Source organism: Trifolium pratense, linkage group LG6 (genome assembly GCF_020283565.1).
Source record: "Trifolium pratense cultivar HEN17-A07 linkage group LG6, ARS_RC_1.1, whole genome shotgun sequence".
Taxonomy (NCBI): Eukaryota; Viridiplantae; Streptophyta; class Magnoliopsida; order Fabales; family Fabaceae; genus Trifolium; species Trifolium pratense.
This window is the reverse complement of record NC_060064.1, coordinates 21,129,194-21,153,209: the sequence shown is the minus strand read 5'-3', so window position 1 is coordinate 21,153,209 and position 24,016 is coordinate 21,129,194. Positions and strand designations below refer to the sequence as shown.

The window sequence follows — 24,016 nt, the reverse complement described above, 5'->3', positions numbered from 1 at the left end:
TTAAAAGGTTTTGACTATATAAAATGTGATGAATTATTTCTTGATTTCTATTTTACTTGATTTCTATATATTGAACTGATTGTCAAAATTTCAGTTTGTCTGTTATATTTGTGTAAATTAACCTTTATACAATGTCAGTTGCTATCTAATTATGTTTTCCCATATTCTATTTATTCAGCATTGACATTCAGTTCATTTTAAACTTTTGACCAACCCTGTCCAGTTTTTATTACTTGATTATTTAATAAAGTCTATGACAAAACATATTGGATGTTTTAAAATACTATTTTGTTATCAATATTTATATACTATATTGTATGTCTGCAGAAAGATTATATTTATATTTATCTTTTGTTACTTGATTTATTTTATTATATTTGAAATTCATAATTTATTTTTCATTTATATGTTTGTGATCATTGTCAGCATTTGCATAAGGGATGTATTTTGTCAGATCTGAACGGTTTGTCATATCACTCAGTCTGGCAGATATCTGGCTCAGATAATTTTCATTTTTGGCAGTTCATTTTTATTTGATTCATATATTTATTACTTGCATCATCTATGTATTTGACCCATTTGGGTATAAATATGTCTTTGTCTTTGCTTTTGTATACTTGTGATATCATATTTTATAAAGTATTTGTTTGAGTTACTCCTTAATCAGATGGATCCATCTTTTGATATGTTGTGTGATGTTGTTCCTGGAAGAGAATCATGGAGGGTTAAGGTTCGGGTTATTCGTGTTTGGGAAGTTCCTAATTTCTTGAATCATGACCAGACTAATTCTATTGAAATGGTCTTGATTGATGAAAAGGTATATATCTTTATTTTCCTTTAACTCATTTTTTCCTATATATGTAACATAAACTTTCTTAATTTTATTTTTGTAGGGAGGAAAGATTCATGCGACTATTAGGAAACAACTGCTGTATCTTTTTAAGCTTAAGATTATGGAGGGTCAGACTTATAAACTTTCATACTTGGCTGTTGCACCCAGCAGTGGTAGCTATCGTACCACTCTGCATCCATACAAGTTTTTTTTCCAGATGAAAACCAAAGTCCAAATCTGTGAGGGTGATTCCATACCAAAGTTTGGGTTGTCTTTTAGCAATATCTCCGATGTTTTATCCCATACGGTTGATTATGATTACTTGGTTGGTATGTATGTCTATATTTTCATTTAGTTATTATTATTACTGTTTTCCTTAAATTGAGTTATTTTGTCTTTTATTTTTCATTAGCAGAATTTTTTTTTATCTCTTCATTTTTATGTCAATTTTGTTCTCTGGTGGTTGTTGTATATTTAGATGTGCTGGGTATAATGACTGGTATATCTGTTGAGAGAGAATACATTAAAGATGGAAGGGTTACAAAAATGATAGTCATGGAATTGACTGATAAGAGGTAATTCAATGTTTTCATTTATTAATTTTTATTCAAATTATTGAATTGGATTTGGCAGTCTATCTATATGTTTTTTAATATTAAACTTTTTGTTATTTTGCAGTGGAAAATGTGAAGTTGCATTGTTTGGAGATTATGTTGATATTCTTCAGAAGAAAATGGAGAATACTTCCGAAGGATTGCCGGTTGTAGCTGTCCAGTTTGCGAAGCTGAAGATTTTTAGAGGTACATTGTTGCCAATCAATATTTTGTTATTTTTATTAAATTAAATTTTAATGGCAAAGACTTGGGTGAAATTGGTATTATTTAACTTTGTTTTTATCTATTATGTTTATTTCTTCTCAGATAAAGTTTCTCTACAAAATGTCATGAATACTACTCAGATTTTCATTAATCCTGATATTCCAGAGGCTGTCGAATTAAAAATTGGGTATTACATTTTATGTCTTATATATTTTTTTTGTTATTTATTTCATATTTGCAAACTACTGGGATCATTTACTATATTTATATTTGTTATAAGGGATATTTCTTCTGGGCTTGACCAAACCGGGGTTGTTCCTGTACTTGGTCCTCGGGCCAAACCTACTTTTGAAGAAGATTTTATACGTGATAATCCAAAAAGCACTATCTCAAGTCTGTTGGGTTCATCTGAAGATGGTATATATGTTGTGCTGGGTATAATCAGTGATTTGGTTGAAGGGCAGGACTGGTGGTATCCTGCCTGTCGTTGTCATAGAATTGTCAGTGCTGATTCTGGTGCCTATTATTGTAAAGGGTGTGTAAAGCATGTCTTTCATATGGTGCCTAGGTTTGTAATACTGTTATTTATTTCACATGGTTTATTATATATTTAAAATATATATATTCATATGTTTATTATTGAATTTATTAATTTAAATCATTTTTGCAGGTTTAAAGTCAAGTTTCGTGTTCGCGATGCTACTGGTGATGCTATTTTTGTTGTTTTCGATTCGGATATGTTCAACCTTATTGGAAAACAGTGTAGTGATCTGGTTTCTGCTGGAAAGGTATTTTTATATTAGTACCAGTTTTATTGTACAATGAGGCTAATTTTATTGTTTCGGTGATTTGACGTAGATTTTTACTTTTATAATCAGGCTGAAAATGCTGGTTTCTATCCAAGTGAACTGAAGGATTTGGTTGGTACTAAACTGCTTTTCAAGGTTGAGAAATCTTCCTCAACCCATGTTTTATTTGATGGTTCATTTAGGGTCAAGCGAATTTGCAATGATGCATCCGTTATGCAAATTTTCAATCCTTCTCTGCTGCAAGTTTCTACCAAAGAGGTTGTTATAGATTATTAATTCCTTATTCTTTATTGAAATAATTCAAATTATCTAAGATTTCAATATGTATTTGTAGATTGATAATAAATCTCCTGAAACTGGTGGGTTAATTGATGATGTTGACGATGAGGTTGTTGAAGAAGAGATTGTTGAAGAAACTCAGTTAGATGGATTTGTCTCTGATCTTTTGGTTACTCCTGAAACTGCTTTGGCTCCTCCTACTAAAGTGTTTGCTGGTGGTAGTTCTAAGAGGAATTTGTCCAAGGCTTTTGAAGAATCTGATGTTCTATATCCTAAAGTTACATTGAAATCTGTTAAGATTGAAAAAGAGTAGATCCAGGTCTACTAAGATGTCCTGTTTGTACTGTTGTTGTTTGTTTGTTTTATCTATGTAAATAATCACAGGACTTTATGTACTATCTGAAGTATATGTTTTTATTTCAGTTGTGTATTTCGATCACTTTCTTGGTGGTTTTGTACAAGCTTACCTGAAATATAATGGTTGCTTGCAATTATTATTTCTATTTCAGAATCAATATATTAAGCTATATGTTTCAATAATTATAAGTTTTTATGAAATATTAAATATTTTATATTTAACGATATAATATTTTAAAAATTTAATAAACAAATATTAAAATTTTTGTTTGCAATATTTTATCTTTATTTTGTGTTTCTAAATTTAACATTTTTAATAATAATATATTATACAATCTACCACTTTATTAGAAAATCTAACTCTTGATTAGAAGTATATATTATTTAAATCATTTATGACAGTTTTTACACAAATCTAAAACAATTTGATATATTTTTTAAATTCATAAAATTAAAATTGTTGTTTTATATTTTAGTAGGACTCAATAACATATCAAATAAATTTATATTTCTGTAAAATTTATGTTAATAATTTAAATGACATAAACTTTAAATCCGTTGTAAATAATATTTTGGAAATTGTATGTTTTTTAAAATATTATTACACGGTGTAAAAATATCGGTGTGAAGGATGAAAAGTTCAAACCCGATCATAGAGTTTTCTTTAACAATGTTAATTTTTTTTTGTAATTTAATCCAAATACATGTATAATTATTGATGTTATTAATTTCATATTTTGAAGAATAAAAATTCTACAGGATTTTTTTTTTTTAGTTACCAGTACATTGAATACTGATATTCTTGCCTTTTTTTAAAAAAAAAAAATAATAAGAGTTCAGTTTTTTAGAAAAAAAAAATATAATAGTGCACTTTTGAAGAATAATAATAACAATAATGGGGACATGACATAAGGGCGATTAAATAATAGTGTATATGAACATATCAGTTAATGTACAAAAAAAAAAAATATTGTATCGGTTAAATATAGGATAATGGTTTTGTGTTTTTGAGGATTCGAATAGGGAGAGCTGCCGAAAAGTTGATTTTCCACAAAAAAAAATTGTATATATTAATTTTATAAAAACCTCATTATTGATGTATTTTACACATAAAAATTAGGAAACTTATTTTTATTAATTAATTAACAAAAATTGTTTGGCCCGACTCCTATATTTTTGGAGAAGAATATCAAAAACATGTTTGACCAAACGATACCTTATAGTCTTTTCTATTTATGTATATTGATTTATCTAGATTATCCATATAGTTGTATAACAATAGATGTTGAATAAATATTATTAAATACTTTTATACTTCATTTTATAAAAGATTTATTTTTATTTTGTTTTCATTGACATTTTTTAATAGATTCCTCATAGACCTATTTATTTTGAATAATTGTCATGTAGATTCCTTATTATAACTCTATATAGTATTATTATTTTTTTTACCTGTATTTTTTTATGCTTGAAAAGAGGTAATGATTTGCCACTTTAATGAATATTAAATTATTTGGCCAGTTTCCCCCCATACATTTCTCTTTTGAATATTATTCTTCTAATAAAATATTATTATATATATTTTCCCTTTTCCTCATGACCTTAATTATCAGAGATCTTATGTTATTTAAGGAAGGTTGGATCATTTCTTCCTTCATATCTTTTCCTTTGTCATTAAAAAAAAAAAATCATTATGGTTTATCGCGATGTTTTTCCTACTCAGTCTAACTTGCTGTCTAAGGTTGAAAGTTTTATTGGAGTTCATGAAATTCAAAATTTCTCCAAATTCGCTGATTCGAAGCTAGACGGTATTGCTGTTGTCTGTGCATGTTTTTTTGGTGTTGTTGAGGGTATTGATATGTGGTACAAAGACGATAATTCACAGAGGTTTCTTATACTGCTAAAGAGTTTAATTTGTTTGATTTTATTCTTAGATTACCATTTTTAGGTAACTTATTCTTTAATGTATATTTGTAGGTTCCGTCTAATTCTTACCGTGGGTGATTTGACTGGTGAAGCATCTTTCAAGTTAACTGACCAAATTGTTAAGCAATTAGCTCCTGATACTTTTGGTGCTTTGTCTTCAATGGTAATTTTGTTTATTAGCTATTTATTCTTATTCTAATTGAGGATTGAATAAAGTTATTTGTGTTTGTATTGATGTAGCCAGAAGGAGCTTCTCTGTATCCCCATGAACTTGATTCGTTCTTTGGTGATCCTTTCTTATTCAAAGTGAAAAAATATGGGGTTTCTCAAAAAGTTTCCACTGAATGTTATGATGTTTTGGATGTTTGTGCTGATTCACAACTTGTGAATTTTTTCATTGAAAATTATCTCTCAGTTTGTTGTGATGAGGTAAGTCTTTATTGTTTTTTATTTATTTGTATTCATTGAAATTATTATCAAGTTTATTGGATTTATGTATCCTTTTCAGAGTGTGTTTGCTGGAAAAAGGGATATTTCCGTAGGTTCTCCACTGAAAGAATATGATGAGTTTGATGACTTTGATCAGATTGATTTTACAATTGTTAGTGATCAAAATGAGGTAGTTGTGTCTGCTGCGAAAGATGATGTTAGTGGATCAAAAAGAAAGCTTCCTGCAGCATTTGAAGTTCTTGGTGAATCCAGCAAAGTCCAGAAGTTCACTTGTGACTTGCCTTAGAAATAATAAACTTATGATGTTTTATTTAATAAATAAGTGTCAGAATTGTGTTAGGGACACTTTGTTGGTGGTTTTGTGTTGTTATCTCATTCCTAAGGTTTATTTATATGTAATGAATTTATTAATGAACTATGTGTAATGAATTATCTTTATTGAAAGTTTTATATATGAGTTTTGAATTATGTATAATGATTTATTAATTCAATTTAAATATAAATTAAACTATGATTTGTTTTTGTTATTCATTTCGTTTTTTTATTCATATTATTGATTTTATTATATACATTTTGAATTTCGAGCTACGAAATATAGATGTTTATTTTATGCTATTTCTATGATTTATAAACTTAATACTTTGCTAATGTTACAAGTTGGAAATTATAGAGTATCTTTTTATTAATCGCTGGTAAGTATAAAATTATTAAGTTAATTATGCATAGAGTTTCGCCTGTAATTTTTTTTTATAATTTTGTTTGTTTTCTAAAGATGAATGGATTACAAGATCTTATTTTAGAGAGGGATAGAAAAAAGGGAAAAAAAAAAGGTCTGATTGAATTTTTATTTTTATGCCAAGAAGTTTTGTTGAGTAAAATTTTGTTACATGTTTAGTCAATTGGTTATATAGTCTTTCCATGAGAATAGCATGTGATCAAATGTTGTTGTCCATTGTTGCATGAAAATTGTTACTACTTATTTTGGTTATTCTAAGGAGTAATAAAGGATTGTGTGAGGTTGCATATTATCCACATAATAAATTATATATTTAATTTCTATAACCACATCAAATATACAGTGGAGCATTAAATGCTAATTCATGATATCAAGAGTAATTATGTGTTTGCATATAATTTTATATTTTAATTCAATAGTTATATAGCTATTACAGCTTTCAAGGTGTGGGTCTCACTTATTATATTAGTTGCATAATATACGCTTCTTTCTTTTTCTATATATCAGAGTCACATCTCACTCTCACATTTATAGATTCAATCCCAAGTTACATAGCTACTATGAATATCCCTTTAAGCTATTTCAGTGAACTTAAACCTGGGAGAGTAAATTGGAGAGTGGAAGCCAGAGTTATTAGGATTTGGACTGTTGGTAGTGTTTTAGTTAATGGAAAGGTTAATACAATGGAACTGATTTTGCTTGACCAGGAAGTATGTTACTTTTTATATTGGGTCATATTATTTGTTTGTTTCTTTCGTTTTCTGATGAGGGTTATAAATAGTTTTAAACATTCTTAATTTTTTGTATAGGGTAAACAGATACAGGCTTCGGTTCCTACTCATTGTCTTCAAAAATTTGCTCCAATTTTACGTGAATACAATGTTTATGTTATTTCTTCCTTCAATGTTTCTCGAAATTTAGACTGTGGGATTGGTGTCTTCAGTGAATATAACATTTCTTTCAATGAAAAGACAGAAATATACTTCTCTAATTGTTTGTTGATCAAAAGAAGTGGATTATCTCTTTTATCGTCGTCTGAGGTTTTAACCTCTTCTATTTCACATAGATATTATGTTGGTATGTATTTACAGTATTTTTTAATTTGTCAATCTTAATTAGTATTCTTTTTATTTATTACCTTATATACTTTGATTTTTCTACCTTATATTGATTGTTTCTTATTTTGTTTTTTTTTTCCCCTTATTTTAGATGTTATTGGAATGTTGACAGCGTTGCACTATGAAGTTTTCCTTGATTTCAATGGTAATATGAAGACTGTTGTGAAATTACAGTTAAGTGATCGCAGGTATATACAAACAATTTTTTTTATTAGCTGTTACCAGATTTTATAAAAAACCAAAAAATAGTAAATTTTAATTAGTGTATTTCGCAGGGGTAGGTTTGATTGTGAACTTCGCGGTTCCTCTGTTACTCAGTTTCAAAGTCTTTTCAACAACTGCTATGAGGGGTTACCTATTGTTATGCTTCAATTTGCTAGAGTGAAAATGGATAAAGGTTTTCTCTATTGTTTAACATTATATTTTGCATTTGGTGTTTGCTCATTTTTTGTGATACTGATATATATTATTATATTTTAAAATGTTGTTAGGTTATGTGTTTGTTGAAAGTGTGGATGATGTTACAAGAGTATTAGTTGATCCTCATATTGCTGAACTTATTAGTTTTAAGATGGGGTAATGAGGATTTTATGTATTTCATTTAATATTATGTTCAAATTATTGTGTTATTTGTTTATTAATGTCGTCGAATTTATTTATATTCTCTACAGATTTAAGAAGAAGTTTAGTCGCTGCTATATTCGCTCTATTGCAGTTAAAATGAAGATGATTGAGAAAAATTATCGTCTTTTTGATCAATGTTATCCGGTGAAAACCTTATATGATTTGGTTAAATCCCCAGTTTATGGATTGTTTGTTACCTTTGCCGAAATGGTTGAAATTACAAACTATGATGATTGGTTTTATGCTGTATGTGATTGTCAAAGAAATCTAATTAAATACAATTCATCTTTCTACTGCACTGAATGTCACCGTACCTCATTCCGGGTTTCTCCGAAGTAATGATTTATTTCTTTGGTTTTCGTTTGAGTATAAATTTTTTTTTTTTTGGGGTTTTATGTTTAATTTTATGTTGTCCTAATAGGCGGAAAGTTGAATTTGTTGTTGGTGATTCTACTGGAAAGGCTATTTTTACTGCTTTTGATGAGTTAATTACTGGATGTGTTTCTACTAGAGGAAACAAAATGGTTAGTTTACAGATATTATATTTTTAATTAGGATTATTATTATTAATATTTTTTAAAATTTCAAATTCTGTTGATTTTATAATAGGGTTTGAATAAGAAAGACTCCTACAACTCCTATAGCAATTTTCTGGGGAAGAATTATCTTTATGTTGTGCGCAAAACACATGGTCCAAATATTTTATTGCCTGATGTCTTTGAAGTTGTTGAGATGACTTCGGATCTAACCATCATTCAAAGTTTCTTATCAAAAGGCAGCTCATACACTCCAACCAAGGTTTGTGTGAGTTTTGAAAAATTTCCTTTTGTATTTAAGTCAATTTGCCTTTGTATATACATGCAGATTAATATATTATTAAATTTGTTTTCTTTTATTTTTTGTGTAGTGCATTTTCAAGCCTTCATTCTCTGAGATTGTTCCAGTTGATTTTGATATTATTGGTACATCTAATTTGGGTTGCTGCCAAGGTCCATCCGTTGTTCCTGTTTTACAAGGTTTTGCTCGATCCGACTGTCGATTAACTGCTGGGGAACCAATTGTGGCCAAAAGAAATTTGTGCCATATTCTTGAAGGTGTTCCATTAAAGAAATCCCGTGGCATTTGACAAGAATTATGTTTGGGTATCTACTTATGTCTATATAAATGTGTTGTTTTTAGGATTTAAAAACTATATCATTGTTGTTTTTGTTAGCATTCTAATGTTGGAGAAGTTGTATTTTCCATTGTTTCTGGATGGAATATTAGATAAGTTTCATCCATATGCTTTTTACCAGTTAGTGCCTTATTGTTCTTTATTTTGAAAGCCAATTAGGTTTTTGTAATTCAAGGCAAATTATGGATATGTGTTTGATATATTTATTTATTTTGTTTTCGTGCTATTATTCTACTATTAATTACAATTTTAAATTTAATTATAAATAAAACTTATTATTTTAATAAAAAACTTTTATATAACAATTATTAATTGTGGTTTATATGTGTCTTTCATATTTTTCCATTACTCTTATGGCATCTAATCAATGTTTAATTAATATATAATTTGTTGAGGTATTTTTCGGTATTTGTTGAGATGTTTTTGGTTGTGTTATTATTTGTTATTTTTTTAATGTTTTAATTATTGCCTATTTGTAGTGAACTGTGCCCTATATCTTCTTTGTAGGGTATTAGCCTGACTTTCTGATTTCTGATTCTGATGGATATGATGTCTGCTTTTTCTATCTTCAAATTTTGCAGCACCTGCAGACTGTGTCTGTATTTTAGGCTGCGTCTAGATTTTTGTGGAACAGAGTGTCAGCACACTTTGTAATACTATATTATAATACTATATTGTTGGGTTTGTATAAGAGTATAATAGAAGTTCTTTCTTATTTATATTATAAGACTATAACTACAAAAATCTTTAACTTAATATATTTTAAGTATTTTTTTACATGGAAGAGGGGTTGTATCCTGCATTATTATCAAAGCAAAGGAGGCTCGACAGAGTTAACAAATTGAAATCCAAACGCAAATTTTCAGCTGTGTGTCCGAATGTTCGAGTTGTTCGTAGAGGACGTAGGATTTTTCCGTGTTTTGTTTGAAGTTTGACTAAATATATTTCATGGCTTAAATGGCCATTAATGCTAAAGAAAATCATTTATTTTTGTATTTTCCTTTGATTTATTTATTATTTTTGTGTAGTAATTCTTATTAATAGACTTCTATTGGATTCATTTTCCAGTTTCAAAGAGTAAGTCAACCAATTTTGTTGAAACTATCGTTGGCTCTTCATCATGTTTACGCCGTGTTTCGCGTGAGTAAGATCATATTGATAAAATCTTGTGTTGATTCTTTGTAACAAAAATTTGTACTATAACAACGTTAATGTTATTGAATATAATCAGTTTTTGTTTTTTAATGTAGCTGCCAATGATATTTGTTATAATCATCTATCTGGACAATTACCGAACTCGATTCCTGTGGACAATTTCGAAATGTTTCGTGAAAGTGAATATCAACGTAAAATATTATTAATTACTCTTTCATTATTCGTGTTAACTTTACCTTAGATATATTATTATGTAATTTTTATTTATTTTATTTTAATTTTTGTAGAATATTTGGATTTGGGAGACATGACGATTGGTTGTCAGAATTGTGGAGCACTTATTTGGTATAACGAGAGAGCTGAAAAAAATGTATTTAATAGTATTCCCGTAGTTTCTTTGTGTTGTCAGAAAGGTGATGTTACGTTGCCGTATATGATTGAACCACCTGCTATTCTTAGATTGTTGTTTAATGGCACTGATCCTCGAAGCAGTAATTTCCTCTTGAATTTAAGAATGTATAATAACATGTTTGCTTTTACATCGTTGGGTGGTAAAATTGAATACGAAAGAAATAAAGGTGGTGGTCCTCCCCAATTCGTCATTTCTGGACAAAATTACCACCGAATCGGCACTCTTTTACCATCAGAAGGTCATCCTCCAAAATTTGTTCAGCTCTATATATACGATACTCAAAATGAGATATCTAATAGAATGGCGCATTTCAGGTATTAATTTTGTATCTTTTATGTTGGAAGTATTTATAATAATATTTAGTTTTTTTTTATAATGATTTATGTGTATAGTGTTAATTTCCCATTTTTTCTCCAGCCCTGATGATCCAGAAAGTGCTATTGATGAGAGTTTAGTAAGAGAATTATTACATTCGATGGATTCTCATAATAAGTTGGTCAAGTGTTTTCGATTGGTTCGTGACTATCGATGTATAAATCAAAATGTTTCAGTCAAGTTACGTTTGTTTAGAAATAGAATTTCTGATTCTCGAACGTATAATGTACCTGAAGTTGATGAAATTGCAGCATTAATTGTTGGTGATTTTGATACATCTGAAATTGGAAGGGATATCATTGTTAATGAGAAAGATGGATATCTTAAGCGTATACATGAAACTCATCCAAAGTACTTACCACTTCAGTATCCGTTGTTATTTCCTTATGGGGAAGATCAATTTAATGAACATATTGAACGCAATCAAATTTCAACTTCCACAAGTGTTAACAAACGCATTCGTGTTTCTTTGAGGGAATTTCTGGCGTTTAGGTTACAAGAAAGGATAATTGAAGATTCAGTTATTTTAAAAGGTAGACGACTATTTCAGCAATTCGTCGTAGATTCGTATTCAATGCTTGAGGCTCAAAGGTTGTCTTTTTATAGAGAGAATCAAAGTACTATTCGATCTGGTTTTTTATCTGGGATTGAAGAAGCTGTTGATCGTGGTGATATTGATGCATCTTCGATAGGTGCACGAATTGTTTTGCCATCTTCTTTTACTGGAGGTAGACGGTATATGTTTAATAATTGTCAAGATGCAATGGCATTGTGCAAGAGGTATGGATATCCAGATTTATTCTTAACAGTAACGTGTAATCCAAGATGGGTTGAAATTCAACGTCATTTGTTAAGAAGTGGCACGTATGCATGTTTTAGACCTGATATTTGTTGTCGAGTATTTAAACTTAAGCTTGATGAAATGATGAATGACTTTAAAAAAGGTGATTTCTTCGGACGTGTTATTGCAAGTAAGTGAGTCATGTTTTTTGTTTTCTTATCCTTATTATCTTTCTTTATTCAATTTTTTATTTCAAAGTTATTTCACTTGATTATTTTTGGATGGTTTATATGTTGTTAAAAATGTATATGTAAATTGAAAATCTAATTTTTTTAGGTGTTTATACCATTGAGTTTCAAAAACGGGGTTTGCCACATGCACATATATTACTTTGGCTCGATTATCGGGACAAACTCAACTCTGCTTCAGCCATTGATTCTGTCATTTGTGCTGAGTTACCTGACCCAGTAAGATTTCCAAAGCTTTTCGCCACAGTTTCCAATTTCATGATACATGGTCCATGTGGCAATGGCCATAGAAATTCTCCGTGCATTAAAAATCGTCGATGTTCAAAGTTTTATCCAAAAAAGTTTATCTCATGTACAAGATTTGATGAAAGTGGATATCCTATATATAGAAGAAGAGATACAGGTGTTACAGTATTTAAAAAGGAAGTTGAGTTAGATAATCGAAGTGTTGTTCCTTATAATCCAAAATTAATTATGAAGTATCAGGCACATGTAAATATTGAAATATGCAATAAGTCTAATTGCATCAAGTATTTATTCAAATATATAACCAAAGGTGTTGATAGGGTTACTGCAACGCTACAGTCCGGTGGGGAGGATTGTGTGGATGAGATACAACAATTTTATGATTGTAGATATTTGTCTCCTTCTGAATCAATTTGGAGAATTTTTTCTTTTGATATTCACAATAGATGGCCTTCAGTTCAAAGATTATCTTTCCACCTTTTTCGTGAACAGCGTGTAACTTTTAATGATAATTCGAAATTGAAGAATGTTTTGCGCAAGAATCAACAAAAGAATACAATGTTTCTTGCTTGGATGGAGGCTAATAAAAAATATCCTTTTGGACGATCATTAAGTTACATTCAATACCCAAGCATGTTTACTTATGATTCTACAAAGTGTTCTTGGCATCCCCGTCAACGAGGTGTTTCGGTTGGAAGGTTGACTTCTGTTCCTCATAGTTCTCAGGAATTATATTATTTAAGGTTATTGTTGAGTCGTCAAGTTGGTTGTACCAGTTATGAGGATATTAGAACTGTTAATGGAGTTACATATGATTCAAATCGTGAAGCCTGTGCTGCTATGCATTTATTGTCTGATGATCGTGAGTTTATTGATGCTATTCGTGAGGTTTCTGTTTTAGGTTCCGGAAGAGCTATCCGTGAGTTGTTTACTAAATACCTATTGGGTGGATCGTTGAGTGATCCAAGATATGTGTGGGATCAATCTTGGGAAATCTTGGCTGATGGCATTTTGCATAGTAGGCGTCGCCTGTTAAACAATGAAGGTTAGTTTTTTTTTTTTGTTACATTTTTGTGTATTTGACTTGAATTTCTAATGGAGTTAATATATATTGTTGCAGAGTTGTTGATATCTAATGATGATTTAAAACAACTTTGTTTGTATGAGATTGACAAAAATCTACGTCAAAATGGAAAGCTGCTTGAAAATTTTTCGTGCATGCCTAAATTGGATTTGCCCGATCATGTTCCATTTAACAATATTTTATTAGCTAATGAGTTATCTTATGATTCGGAAGAGATGTTGATATTGCATCGGAATTGTTTTGCCTCTCTAAATACTGAACAATTGTCGGCATACGAAGAAATTGTTAATTCAGTTAACAATAATCTTGGCGTCATGTTCTTTATTGATGGTTACGGAGGTACTGGAAAAACTTACCTTTGGAACACGCTATCATTTCGATTTAGATCAGAAAGCAAAATTGTCCTTAATGTTGCTTCAAGTGGTATTGCTGCTCTTTTACTCCCGGGTGGACGAACCGCACATTCTCAATTTGGATTACCATTGGTTTTAAACGAAGAATCCTGTTGCAGCATTGAGAAGCAAACGGATAAATCTGAACTTTTAATTGCGGCAAGTTTAATTATATGGGATGAAGCCCCGATGATTCATCGTTGGGGGATTGAAGCTTTTGAAAGGACTTTGCGGGATATTATGAAAGAAACTGTTGTTGGTGCATCTGATAAACCTTTCGGGGGAAAGACAATTGTTTTTGGGGGAGATTTTAGACAAATTTTACCTGTTATTCCTAAAGGTGGTCGTGGGGAGGTTGTTCATGCATGCATTAATTCATCTTTATTATGGCGTCGATGTAGAGTTTTGAGATTGACGCAAAATATGCGTTTGCAATTTTCGTTGGATACTACCGAGAATAATTTGGTTAAGGATTTTGCAAAGTGGGTTCTTAATGTTGGTGATGGGAAATTGGGTCAATCTGAAGATGGGGAGGCGTTGATAGATATACCTGATGATATTTGTGTGAAAAATTCTACTAATCATGTTTCTGATATAGTTGATATAATTTATCCAAATTTGTTGAAAGAATTATCCAATCTCAACTTCTTTCAAGATCGTGCAATATTGTGTCCTACATTGGAAATAGTAGAAAAGGTGAATGACCATGTGATGTCATTAATTCCAAGTGATTATAAAGAATATTTGAGTTGTGATACAGTTATTAAATGTGATCAAGAATTAGGAATTGATCATCGTTGGATCACTCCTGAATTTTTGAATGATATCAAATGTTCTGGGCTACCGAATCACAGTTTGAAACTTAAAATTGGGGTTCCTGTAATGCTGCTTCGTAATATTGATGTTGCTTCCGGTTTATGCAATGGAACTCGCTTGATAGTTGTTGAATTGGGTATACATGTTATTGGGGCCAAATTTGTGGATAAATCTGGTATAACAGAGAAAGTTTATATTCCTCGAATGAGTTTGATTCCGTCTGGTGCTAATGTATCGATATCTTTCGAGAGACTTCAATTCCCTCTTTGTGTTTGTTTTGCAATGACTATTAACAAAAGTCAAGGACAAACTTTGTCGGCCGTTGGTCTTTATTTGCCTAGATCGGTTTTCTCTCATGGACAGTTGTATGTAGCTTTATCTCGGGTTAAAACTAGGTGTGGTCTTAAAGTTTTAATGTTAAATGATATTGGTGAATCGTGTACCTCTACGATTAATGTTGTTTATCCGGAAGTTTTTCAAAGAATATAGCATTTCTATTATGTATTTAGCTGTATTATTTGATTTTTAATACAACAGGAATTTGATTGAAATTCAGTTTTACTGTAATACATTCAACCATTCATGTTTTATTTTATTTTTTAATAATTAGTAAATCCTTATTTATTTTACTTTTTGTAAGTGTTATATGTTTAAGAATATGAAATAATTTTAATTATATAAAATAATAAATTTAACTTTAAAAGCAGTATTTAAAGTATTTATATTAAGATTTTATTATATATATATATATATATATATATATATATATATATATATATATATATATATATATATAATTCCATATGATAATAGTTTCAATTGAATTATATAATAGATTAACTACAAATCCTGTCAGTGAAAGAATGTCACATTTATCTGCTTTTGTCTCACCGTATTTTGCTGAAAAAATATCAACGTCGTCAGGTTCCAGAGATTTTGATTTATCTAACCAAGTTTTTATTTTCCTACTTCGTTCCTTTAAGTAAGATTAATATTTTCTTTCCGACGTGACACCCTCTCTTCTGTGTCAGAATTTCAGTCTGAAATATATCTTAGATGAGTTCATACAAAGTTACATTATTTTAATTTGTATGAGCTGTTTTTCACCTTTATATCTTTATTTAGTCAAATCGTTGTAATATCAAAAAAAAATTAAAAATTACTGCTATTTATTTATGTGGTTTAGCTATAGTTTTTTTTAAAAAATTCAATTATAATTAGTCTTTTTCCTTCTTGAGACCCACGACTCTCTGCTTTTAAATTTTTTAATTAGTTTATATGAGTATATATATATATATGTCTTATCTACATCTTTTACTTGTGTGATTCATTTTCAACACTTCATTTATCCTCACCATGAATTTCCCTTTCTCCTACCTTTTTCCAGATATTGCTGAGAGTTTGAAAAGGTGTGTTTCTTAAATCCATTTTTGTTATACTGTCTTATATAACTCTGTTTTTGCAAACAAATATCACCCTTTTGTGATTATACTTTTACTATGCATTTTTATATTTGTTTTCATTTTGATTTACTTCAGTGTTTACCAATCAATGGGAACAAATCCTCATTTTGAAATGGAAACTATAATCTCGCCATATGAGGTATGATTTATTCCAAGAGTTCTGCTTATTTACTATATTTTCTTGGTTGTGGTGGGAAATTTAATAAAGTTTATTTTTGTTGTAGCCGAAAATTCCTCTCCCCAATGATTTCTGGATGGTGGAAAAAACTAGATTGTTGAGTGAGGGTGTAGGATTTATAAGAGATGATTATAATAACTATTTTAAGGTTTATATCGGTAATGATGGTGATGGAGGTTGTCTGTACGATGGGAGTGTTATTGCTATGTACTGTGGTTTTTCAAAACCCCAGAAAGTTATTCTTAGTTATCAAATAATTGATAATGAGTTTCAAATGAAGGTTGTTGATGATCTCGGTGAGGAGGTCAAATACCTTGGTTTACTGTTTCCAGAAGATCAACAAAGTCTTAGAAGCGTTGTTCCTAATTGTGTTCTTCAATCTGCTTTTGTTGATACTGCTTCGTTTGAGCCCAATGTTTTGCCTCAACTTTTATTACGGGAAGATGGTGTTGTGTTTGGCTATAACGGTCTTGATGATGTCCCTCTTAATATTGAACACCCTGATGTGGACATTAACCAAGAATATTTTCATTGGGAGGTGAAAATTACTAAATCTATGGCTGCAGGAAGAAATGTTTTGGTTAGTTTTTTAGCTATTAATTCATAGACCATAATTATATATTGTTTGGGTACTTTTTCAAGTGTATTAACATTAAATCTATATTTGTTTTGAAGCATATTCCGAAGCATATTGCCGATAAGTGTTTTCCACCAGATCAAAATAGTGTTGTTTTGGTTAATCAAGAAACTGAACAGCTTTACTTGTGTGCTGTTACCACGAGTTATCCTCCTGGCCGTTGTACCAGACGTATTGGTCGAGGTTGGTATGGCTTTGCAAAGGATGCTCGATTGAAGCATGGTGATAAAGTCGTTTTTACACTTCCAATTTCTCCTGAGTTTGTTCTAGCTAATATCATTCGGTGTGCTCCCGGAAATGTGTGATGATGTCAACTTAGTGTTGTTTTCTAAATCTACAGTCTTATAAATGTTTGTTTCGTAATCGACTTAATCTGATATTTGCTTTAGTATGTTATGTTTAGTGTTTAATATCTACTCTCTTATGAAGTGATTATGTGATTCTATGGTTTAATACTGCGATGTTCTGAAATTTATATGACCAAGACATTATATTTTGGATCTTTTTTTTTTCCCAGTTTTTCCCTATGTTTAATTATGTAGACTTAAAGTATTAATCGGTCCGTTCTTCGATTATAATGATACTTTGAAGAATTTACTATGTATGTTGATGATAGTTTTCATGCTTTGCAGATATAATAAGGGGGATACACATTTATATATGTTATATAGGCTCTAATTTCATCATTAAGATTTATACCAGATTCAAATAGACTGGAAAGAATGCCATAGATATTATTATTATAACATAAAATTGAGTAAAAGGATCATGAATATCACCTGGAATTTGGTTAACATGGATAGATCTGGCTTCCACAAATTCAACCTTTGTGTTGCTTTTCACTGCGATTTTTCCAGTCAAAATCTCGGATCCGATAGTATCTCCCTGCGATTTGTTCCATGGATCATGAATAAAAAAAGAAAATTGACAAGTTTGCGAAGATAAATATCGATAAATTTTAAAGAATTTTGGTATTTTCATTTAGATCTGAAGTTGAACTGATTTGTTCTTGTGCCAAACACTGTCGAGAAAATGATCTTTTGTTTTCTTTAGCAGAGTATTATTGATATGTTTTTTAGTTGGTGGTTAAAACTTATTCAACGTGTCATGCAATTATTCGTTGGGGGGTTGGTGGCATTAATATTTTGTTTGTTACCGGTTCAATGTATTCTTTTTATAAGAAATCAATTTAATAAGAATTAAATCTATAATTCAAGCCCTATTATACCCTTGGGTTGATTATTTTAATTAACCCATCTCTAATATATTTTAAGCTTGGCCCATATGCGATAATTAATGGATGATAATTAGTCATCTTTAAATAATTCCATATTTTGAAATTGCATTAGACGATTCAATTAAATTTTATGCTATATTTGGTTCATAAATATAATTAAATTTATACTTTAAAATTTGGTTATTATCCTAAACATAATTTTATTTTTTGTAAACTAATTAAACGTATCTTTTTAATATTCTTATTTAATTTATATTTTATTTAAGATTTTATATTTATTTCAGTTTTGTCCTTTAACCTTTTTTAAATTATTGATATATTAGATTTAACTATATTTAGGTAAATCTGTTAAATACCGAAAAAACAATTTTTTTCCTCTTATATTTATGTTCAGAGTGGATAATATACGTAATTGCTTATTTATTAACGATATCATTATCCGGTTTTAATTTTTTATGTTCTTTGTGTGTTTGGTCATAACAAATTTTTTTGGTTTCTTGCATTAATTTGTCTATGCATAGTTTTTTTTTTACGTTTTCAAAAATCCGTGCGACGCACGGGTACTGGCTAGTATGTCTACCATCCATTATATTCTGTGTAGGTTTCAATGACCAACCCACAAAAGCACAATAGTATTTCAAAAATTTAGAGAAGATTTTGGTACCCACAGAAAGACTACATTATTCACTTTAAAAAAAAAAAAAAAAAAGAGAATATTTTTTGCCGACAAAAAAAAATTCAAAAGCTAAAACTGTTCATTGCGGCCAATTGATGTATCTGTTCATTTTAATAAAGTTTTTTTTAATGAGAAATATAATATTATATCTATATATATAAATCCTAGATAGTTGTTGAATTGCTTATCTAAACTCTAATCCACAAACCAATGAAAACCTTTCATTTAGCCACATCATCCACTTACATCCATTTAATGTGGGGTACTAATTGTAATTATTATTATTATTATTATTATTATTATTATTATTTTGGGTTATTATTCATTTTTTTTTTTTTATCATATTCGATATTTGAGTATGAGTTAAGTTGGTTTATCTTTGCTCCAACAAGTTTCAAATTAATATAAATGACAAATTCGATAATACAGTAGTTTTTTGGTAAGAGATAATGAAGTTGTTTATCCAACTCAGAATCCTCCAATGAGATTTATAATATAAATAAAAACTTATGTTTCAACATCAATTGTTTTCCATGGTCAATTATATGTTGTCATTTTCAGAGTAATTTTGAAGAATGAGTTAAAGATATTGCTAATCAATGTTAATGAAGAATATACCAAAGTAACTTCAAATGTGATGTATAAATAAGTTTTTTTAAATGTATAAATATATATTTAACATCTATATCACATTTAAATAACTTCTATTGTTACTATTATTTTGATAATACCTATTGTTTCAATTTTAAATTTACTACTTATACAAATAATTTTTTAACATTATAGTATAAAATAACGCATAAGATTCGTGCATTGCACGGGTAAATGTCTAGTATACAAAAAATAAGAGAAAGTTTAGAATACAAATGAGTACAAATTACCATCATAAATCTATCACCTAAAACAAAAGGCTTAACATCCGAATGCATACAAACAACGATCTCACCCAAATTACGCAAGAAATCAAAAGTAAAAACACGCAAACTTGGCCAATGTAAAATAAATATAACCCCAACACCTCAAACACGATAAAAACAGACTCCTCACAAGGAGAAGAAAAGATCTACCCCAAAAGCCAGACAAACATATGAGGGTCGCGCCAACAAACTTGGATCACTGAAAACCAATCATAAAAAAGGGTGCATCCCCACTCATAGAAGGAATAGGGGGTGCCGGTATTACATCGTTTCGAGTAAAAAAGATAATTTGCACAATAACATGTCAAATTAGTAACCACCTAAACATATCACGAGGAGACACCAACTTAACACTCAACCACCTGAAAATTTTATATCAGACCGATAAAATTTGACTTAAAAAAAACAAATAGATGATCAGTAGAGTCTGACTCAAGACCGCATAACAAACATAGAATCACCAAATTTCCAATCACTTATTATTCAATCCGATACAATTTTTATAGATGTCGAAAATACATAAAAACTCATGAAAAAAACTTTACTTTTGTCAATTTTGTATGTCAATTTAACATTTATTTTATCTTTTCTTTTGAGTTGCAAATATTTAATATTTCTTTCATCATAAAGATGTTGAAGAGTTTTTGTTGGGGATTGAAAAGTTATTCGCAATAAAAACAACCGCTTCAGTTTTAATACTTGCATGTGAAGTAACCATCATTAAAATAGATATATATATCATATATTAGGTGTATATATAAAATAATAGATAAGTTTTAATAGGATATGCATAAGATTATAAAAATCTGGTAGGAAGGAAAGAAGAATTGTTGTAATCGTGTACGTAGAGGAAATGGGCAAAATGTTCGAGTAGGATTCCACATGAAAAGTGATACGAACCAGAACAGGTATCAATGGAAATATAGTGAAAAACAGGGCAAATATAGCTTTATTGATAATAATGATGAAGAATTACAGATGAGATTAGGAGAAATGGGATCCTAACACTGTAACTAACCAGAGCAACGCTCAGTAAGGCCAAGTTAGACTTGGACCTGCATTCTAACAAACTTAGTAAAAATGATAAGATGCTTCTCCAATCATATCTGACTCCTTATATTGTGGAAAGGAAGTTACTACTAGCTATCACCCTTCTCTCTCTTGCTCTACGTCACAACTAACTCTTCCTGCCAGCTGTCCTTCTTCTAGAATAAACTAACCAATTCCTAGGCCCCACATGGTGATCATTAGCTAATGATGACTCATTGTCAACATTTGCATTCTGAGTCCTAACAATACTCCCTCCTGAAAGACTTGTCTTGTCCTCAAGACAAAAATTTGGAAATTGACTCTTCATCATTACTACATCTTCCCATGTAGCCTCTTCTATTTTCTGACCCTTCCAATGAATGAGAACCTGGTCCCACTTTCTCATTTTGCATCCACACAAAACGATTAGCCAACACTGCTTCTGGCTCAATTGACACCCCCCTGTTCACCTTGCAATTCTGGTAATTCTTCACTATCATGGTAATTTCCAACTGCCTTTTTTAACAAAGATACATGGAACACTGCATGGACCTTTGACCCTTCAGGAAGTTTGAGACGATAAGCAACAGCTCCTACACGTTCCAATACAGGGTATGGACCATAATATCTAGCTGCCAATTTTGCATTGATCCTGCAGACCACAGATTGTTGTCTATGAGCCCTTAGCTTGACAAAAACCCATTCTCCAATCTCAAAGCTTCTGTCACACCTCTTTTTATCAGACAACTGTTTCATTCTATCTTGGGCTCTGTGCAATTGTTGTCTTAATTGTCTAAGAGCTTCATCTCTATCCACTAGCTCTTTTTGCACAGCATCCACTCTAGTTTCTCCATGCACCCAGCGTGTAATAACTGGGGGTGCTCTCCCATAGACCACCTCATAAGGGGTTTGCCCAGTAGCTGAATGATAACTAGTATTAAACCAGTATTCAGACCAAGAAATCCAATTGGCCCATGTTCTAGGCTGATCAGTTATGAAACATCTCAAGTATGTTTCCAAACAACGATTCACCACCTCTGTTTGACCATCAGTTTCTGGATGGTAAGCAGTACTCATTTTAAGTTTAGTACCCTGTAACTTGAACAGCTCTCTCCAAAACTTACTCATGAAAATTGGATCCCTGTCACTGACAATAGATAAAGGAATTCCATGTAATCTTACCACTTCTCTAACAAAAATCTCAGCAATGATTTTTGCTGTATAAGGATGCTTCAATGGTATGAAATGCACATATTTTGACAATCTGTCAACTATCACCAGAATTGCTTCATAACCTTTAGATTTGGGTAGCCCTGTTATGAAATCCATTGACAAATCCTCCCATATGCGATCTGGGATAGGTAATGGTTGTAATAAACCACCAGGAGAACTAGTCAAATACTTCTGTCGTTGGCAAGTATCACATGCTTTGACAAATTCCTGTACAGTGTTCTTCATACCAATCCAGTATAAATTTGCAGCAATTCTTCTATAAGTTTTGTAAAAACCTGAATGACCTCCTTGAGGAGTGGTATGAAATTCAGACAATAAAGTTTGCACCATGGAAGAATGTGCAGAAATTTACTAACCTCCCTTCATACAGCAAAACACCATTCTTGTACTCATAACCTGGTTTGGCTTGAGCATCTTGTTGCAATGCTTCTATAATCTGCTTTAATTGAGGATCTTCATGTACTTCAGATTTCAACATGTCTTCATCTTGCCAATGTACACTACTGACAAACTGACACACCTCTCCTTCATTCACTCTTGAGAGTGCATCAGCCCCATTATTGAGCCTCCCAGGTTTATATATTATATCAAAATCATACCCTAACAATTTTGCTGCCCAATTCTGTTGATCTGCAGAAACCATTCTCTGCTGTAACAGTTGCTTCAAACTCTTTTGATCAGTTGAAACTATAAATTTCCTCCCAATCAAATAGGGTCTCCAATGTTGTATGGAAAGAACCACAGCCATCAGTTCCTTTTCATAAGCTGACTTGGCTAGATTTCGAACCCCTAAAGCTTTACTGAAATAAGCTATAGGTTTCTTATCTTGCATCAGAATGGCCCCAATTCCACTTCCTGAAGCATCAGATTCCAATGACAAACTCTTTACCGAAATTTGGTAAAGCAAGTACAGGGGCAGTAGTCAAGCATTTCTTGAGAGTTTCAAAAGCATGAAGTGCTTTTTCATTCCACACAAAAGCATCCTTTTTAGTTAATTCAGTCAAGGGCTTAGCTATCTTCCCATAGTCCTTGATGAATTTCCTATAATATCCAGTTAGACCCAAAAATCCCCTCACACCTTTTACATTCTTGGGAATGGGCCAATTTGTCACACTCACAATTTTACTAGGGTCCACTGCTACTCCTTGATATGTGATTAAGTGCCCCAAATATTCCACAGATTTCTGACCAAACTGGCATTTTTTCTTATTAGCCACAAGTTGTTGAGATTGCATTATGTGTAATACTTCTTTCAAATGACTCATGTGCTCAGACCAGGTTTTACTGTAAACCAATATGTCATCAAAAAAGACAAGAACAGATTTCCTCAATAATGGTTTGAATACCTCATTCATTAGACTTTGAAAAGTTGATGGTGCGTTCATCAATCCAAAGGGCATAACAAGAAATTCGTAATGTCCTTCATGTGTACGAAATGCAGTCTTGTGGATATCTGTTTCCTTGACCCTAACCTGATGGTACCCTGATTTAAGGTCTAGCTTAGAAAAATAGCTAGCTCCATGTAGCTCATCCAGTAATTCCTCAATCACCGGAATAGGAAATTTATCTGGTATGGTAGCTTTGTTCAACGCTCTATAATCCACACACATCCTCCAGGAATTATCTTTCTTTTTAACTAATATAACAGGACTAGAAAATGAGCTGGTACTGTGTCGAATAATTCCAGCCTTCATCATTTCATTAACTTGTTTTTCAATTTCATTTTTATGATGGTGAGGGTACCTATAGGGTCTCACATTGACAGCCTCTGCTCCTTCTCTTAAGGTAATAACATGTTCCTTTTTTCTTTTGGTGGCAATCCCTTTGGATCTTGGAACACATCTGCACACAAACTCAACAGTTGTTCCAATTCCTCAGATTGATTCACCTCTAAAGAATGTAGGACTCCACAACTTACCTTATTCTTCTCTTCCTTCCCACCTATTCCTCCCTTCAATTTGGGTTTACCAAGCACACTCTGTAATGTTTCCATCATGCTGAGTTGACTTCCTAT

The 24,016-nt window shown here is 30.9% G+C and overlaps 4 protein-coding genes across 4 annotated transcripts; all 4 read left to right on the top strand.

Moving 5' to 3' along the window:
• The first annotated feature begins 90 nt into the window (after positions 1–90).
• On the top strand, positions 91–3,051 carry LOC123891900 (replication protein A 70 kDa DNA-binding subunit B-like). The gene is made up of 9 exons (XM_045941770.1): positions 91–817; positions 894–1,161; positions 1,311–1,407; positions 1,511–1,632; positions 1,753–1,837; positions 1,931–2,218; positions 2,321–2,438; positions 2,529–2,717; positions 2,794–3,051. The coding sequence occupies exons 1-9, from the start codon at positions 668–670 to the stop codon at positions 3,049–3,051; spliced, it is 1,575 nt and encodes a 524-aa protein (XP_045797726.1). The 5' UTR covers positions 91–667.
• A 4,376-nt stretch (positions 3,052–7,427) lies between these two features.
• On the top strand, positions 7,428–9,075 carry LOC123891898. Its single transcript, XM_045941769.1, has 7 exons — positions 7,428–7,513; positions 7,601–7,722; positions 7,817–7,901; positions 7,997–8,284; positions 8,371–8,473; positions 8,559–8,747; positions 8,857–9,075. Exons 1-7 carry the CDS (start codon positions 7,428–7,430, stop codon positions 9,073–9,075), a joined length of 1,092 nt encoding a protein of 363 aa, XP_045797725.1.
• Positions 9,076–9,901: 826 nt separating this feature from the next.
• Positions 9,902–15,177, top strand: LOC123891897. The gene is made up of 7 exons (XM_045941768.1): positions 9,902–10,025; positions 10,192–10,263; positions 10,374–10,469; positions 10,566–11,004; positions 11,108–12,036; positions 12,183–13,385; positions 13,461–15,177. The coding sequence occupies exons 1-7, from the start codon at positions 9,902–9,904 to the stop codon at positions 15,119–15,121; spliced, it is 4,524 nt and encodes a 1,507-aa protein (XP_045797724.1). The 3' UTR covers positions 15,122–15,177.
• Positions 15,178–15,951: 774 nt separating this feature from the next.
• Positions 15,952–17,402, top strand: LOC123890652. Its single transcript, XM_045940296.1, has 4 exons — positions 15,952–16,041; positions 16,171–16,234; positions 16,320–16,853; positions 16,949–17,402. Exons 1-4 carry the CDS (start codon positions 15,989–15,991, stop codon positions 17,213–17,215), a joined length of 918 nt encoding a protein of 305 aa, XP_045796252.1. The 5' UTR covers positions 15,952–15,988; the 3' UTR covers positions 17,216–17,402.
• Positions 17,403–24,016: the final 6,614 nt, after the last annotated feature.

Excerpts from the sequence above, each read along its gene's own strand:
- LOC123891900 (XM_045941770.1), top strand. The coding sequence starts at position 668 with ATGGATCCATCTTTTGATATGTTGTGTGATGTTGTTCCTGGAAGAGAA. Across the intron at positions 1,838-1,930 it reads GCTGTCGAATTAAAAATTGG|GGATATTTCTTCTGGGCTTG; the intron begins GTATTACATTTT and ends ATTTGTTATAAG. Across the intron at positions 2,439-2,528 it reads ATCTGGTTTCTGCTGGAAAG|GCTGAAAATGCTGGTTTCTA; the intron begins GTATTTTTATAT and ends TTTTATAATCAG.
- LOC123891898 (XM_045941769.1), top strand. The coding sequence starts at position 7,428 with ATGTTGACAGCGTTGCACTATGAAGTTTTCCTTGATTTCAATGGTAAT. Across the intron at positions 7,514-7,600 it reads TTACAGTTAAGTGATCGCAG|GGGTAGGTTTGATTGTGAAC; the intron begins GTATATACAAAC and ends TGTATTTCGCAG. Across the intron at positions 7,723-7,816 it reads TAGAGTGAAAATGGATAAAG|GTTATGTGTTTGTTGAAAGT; the intron begins GTTTTCTCTATT and ends AAATGTTGTTAG.
- LOC123891897 (XM_045941768.1), top strand. The coding sequence starts at position 9,902 with ATGGAAGAGGGGTTGTATCCTGCATTATTATCAAAGCAAAGGAGGCTC. Across the intron at positions 10,470-10,565 it reads TCGTGAAAGTGAATATCAAC|AATATTTGGATTTGGGAGAC; the intron begins GTAAAATATTAT and ends TAATTTTTGTAG. Across the intron at positions 12,037-12,182 it reads CTTCGGACGTGTTATTGCAA|GTGTTTATACCATTGAGTTT; the intron begins GTAAGTGAGTCA and ends TAATTTTTTTAG.
- LOC123890652 (XM_045940296.1), top strand. The coding sequence starts at position 15,989 with ATGAATTTCCCTTTCTCCTACCTTTTTCCAGATATTGCTGAGAGTTTG. Across the intron at positions 16,235-16,319 it reads CTATAATCTCGCCATATGAG|CCGAAAATTCCTCTCCCCAA; the intron begins GTATGATTTATT and ends TTTTTGTTGTAG. Across the intron at positions 16,854-16,948 it reads CTGCAGGAAGAAATGTTTTG|CATATTCCGAAGCATATTGC; the intron begins GTTAGTTTTTTA and ends TTTGTTTTGAAG.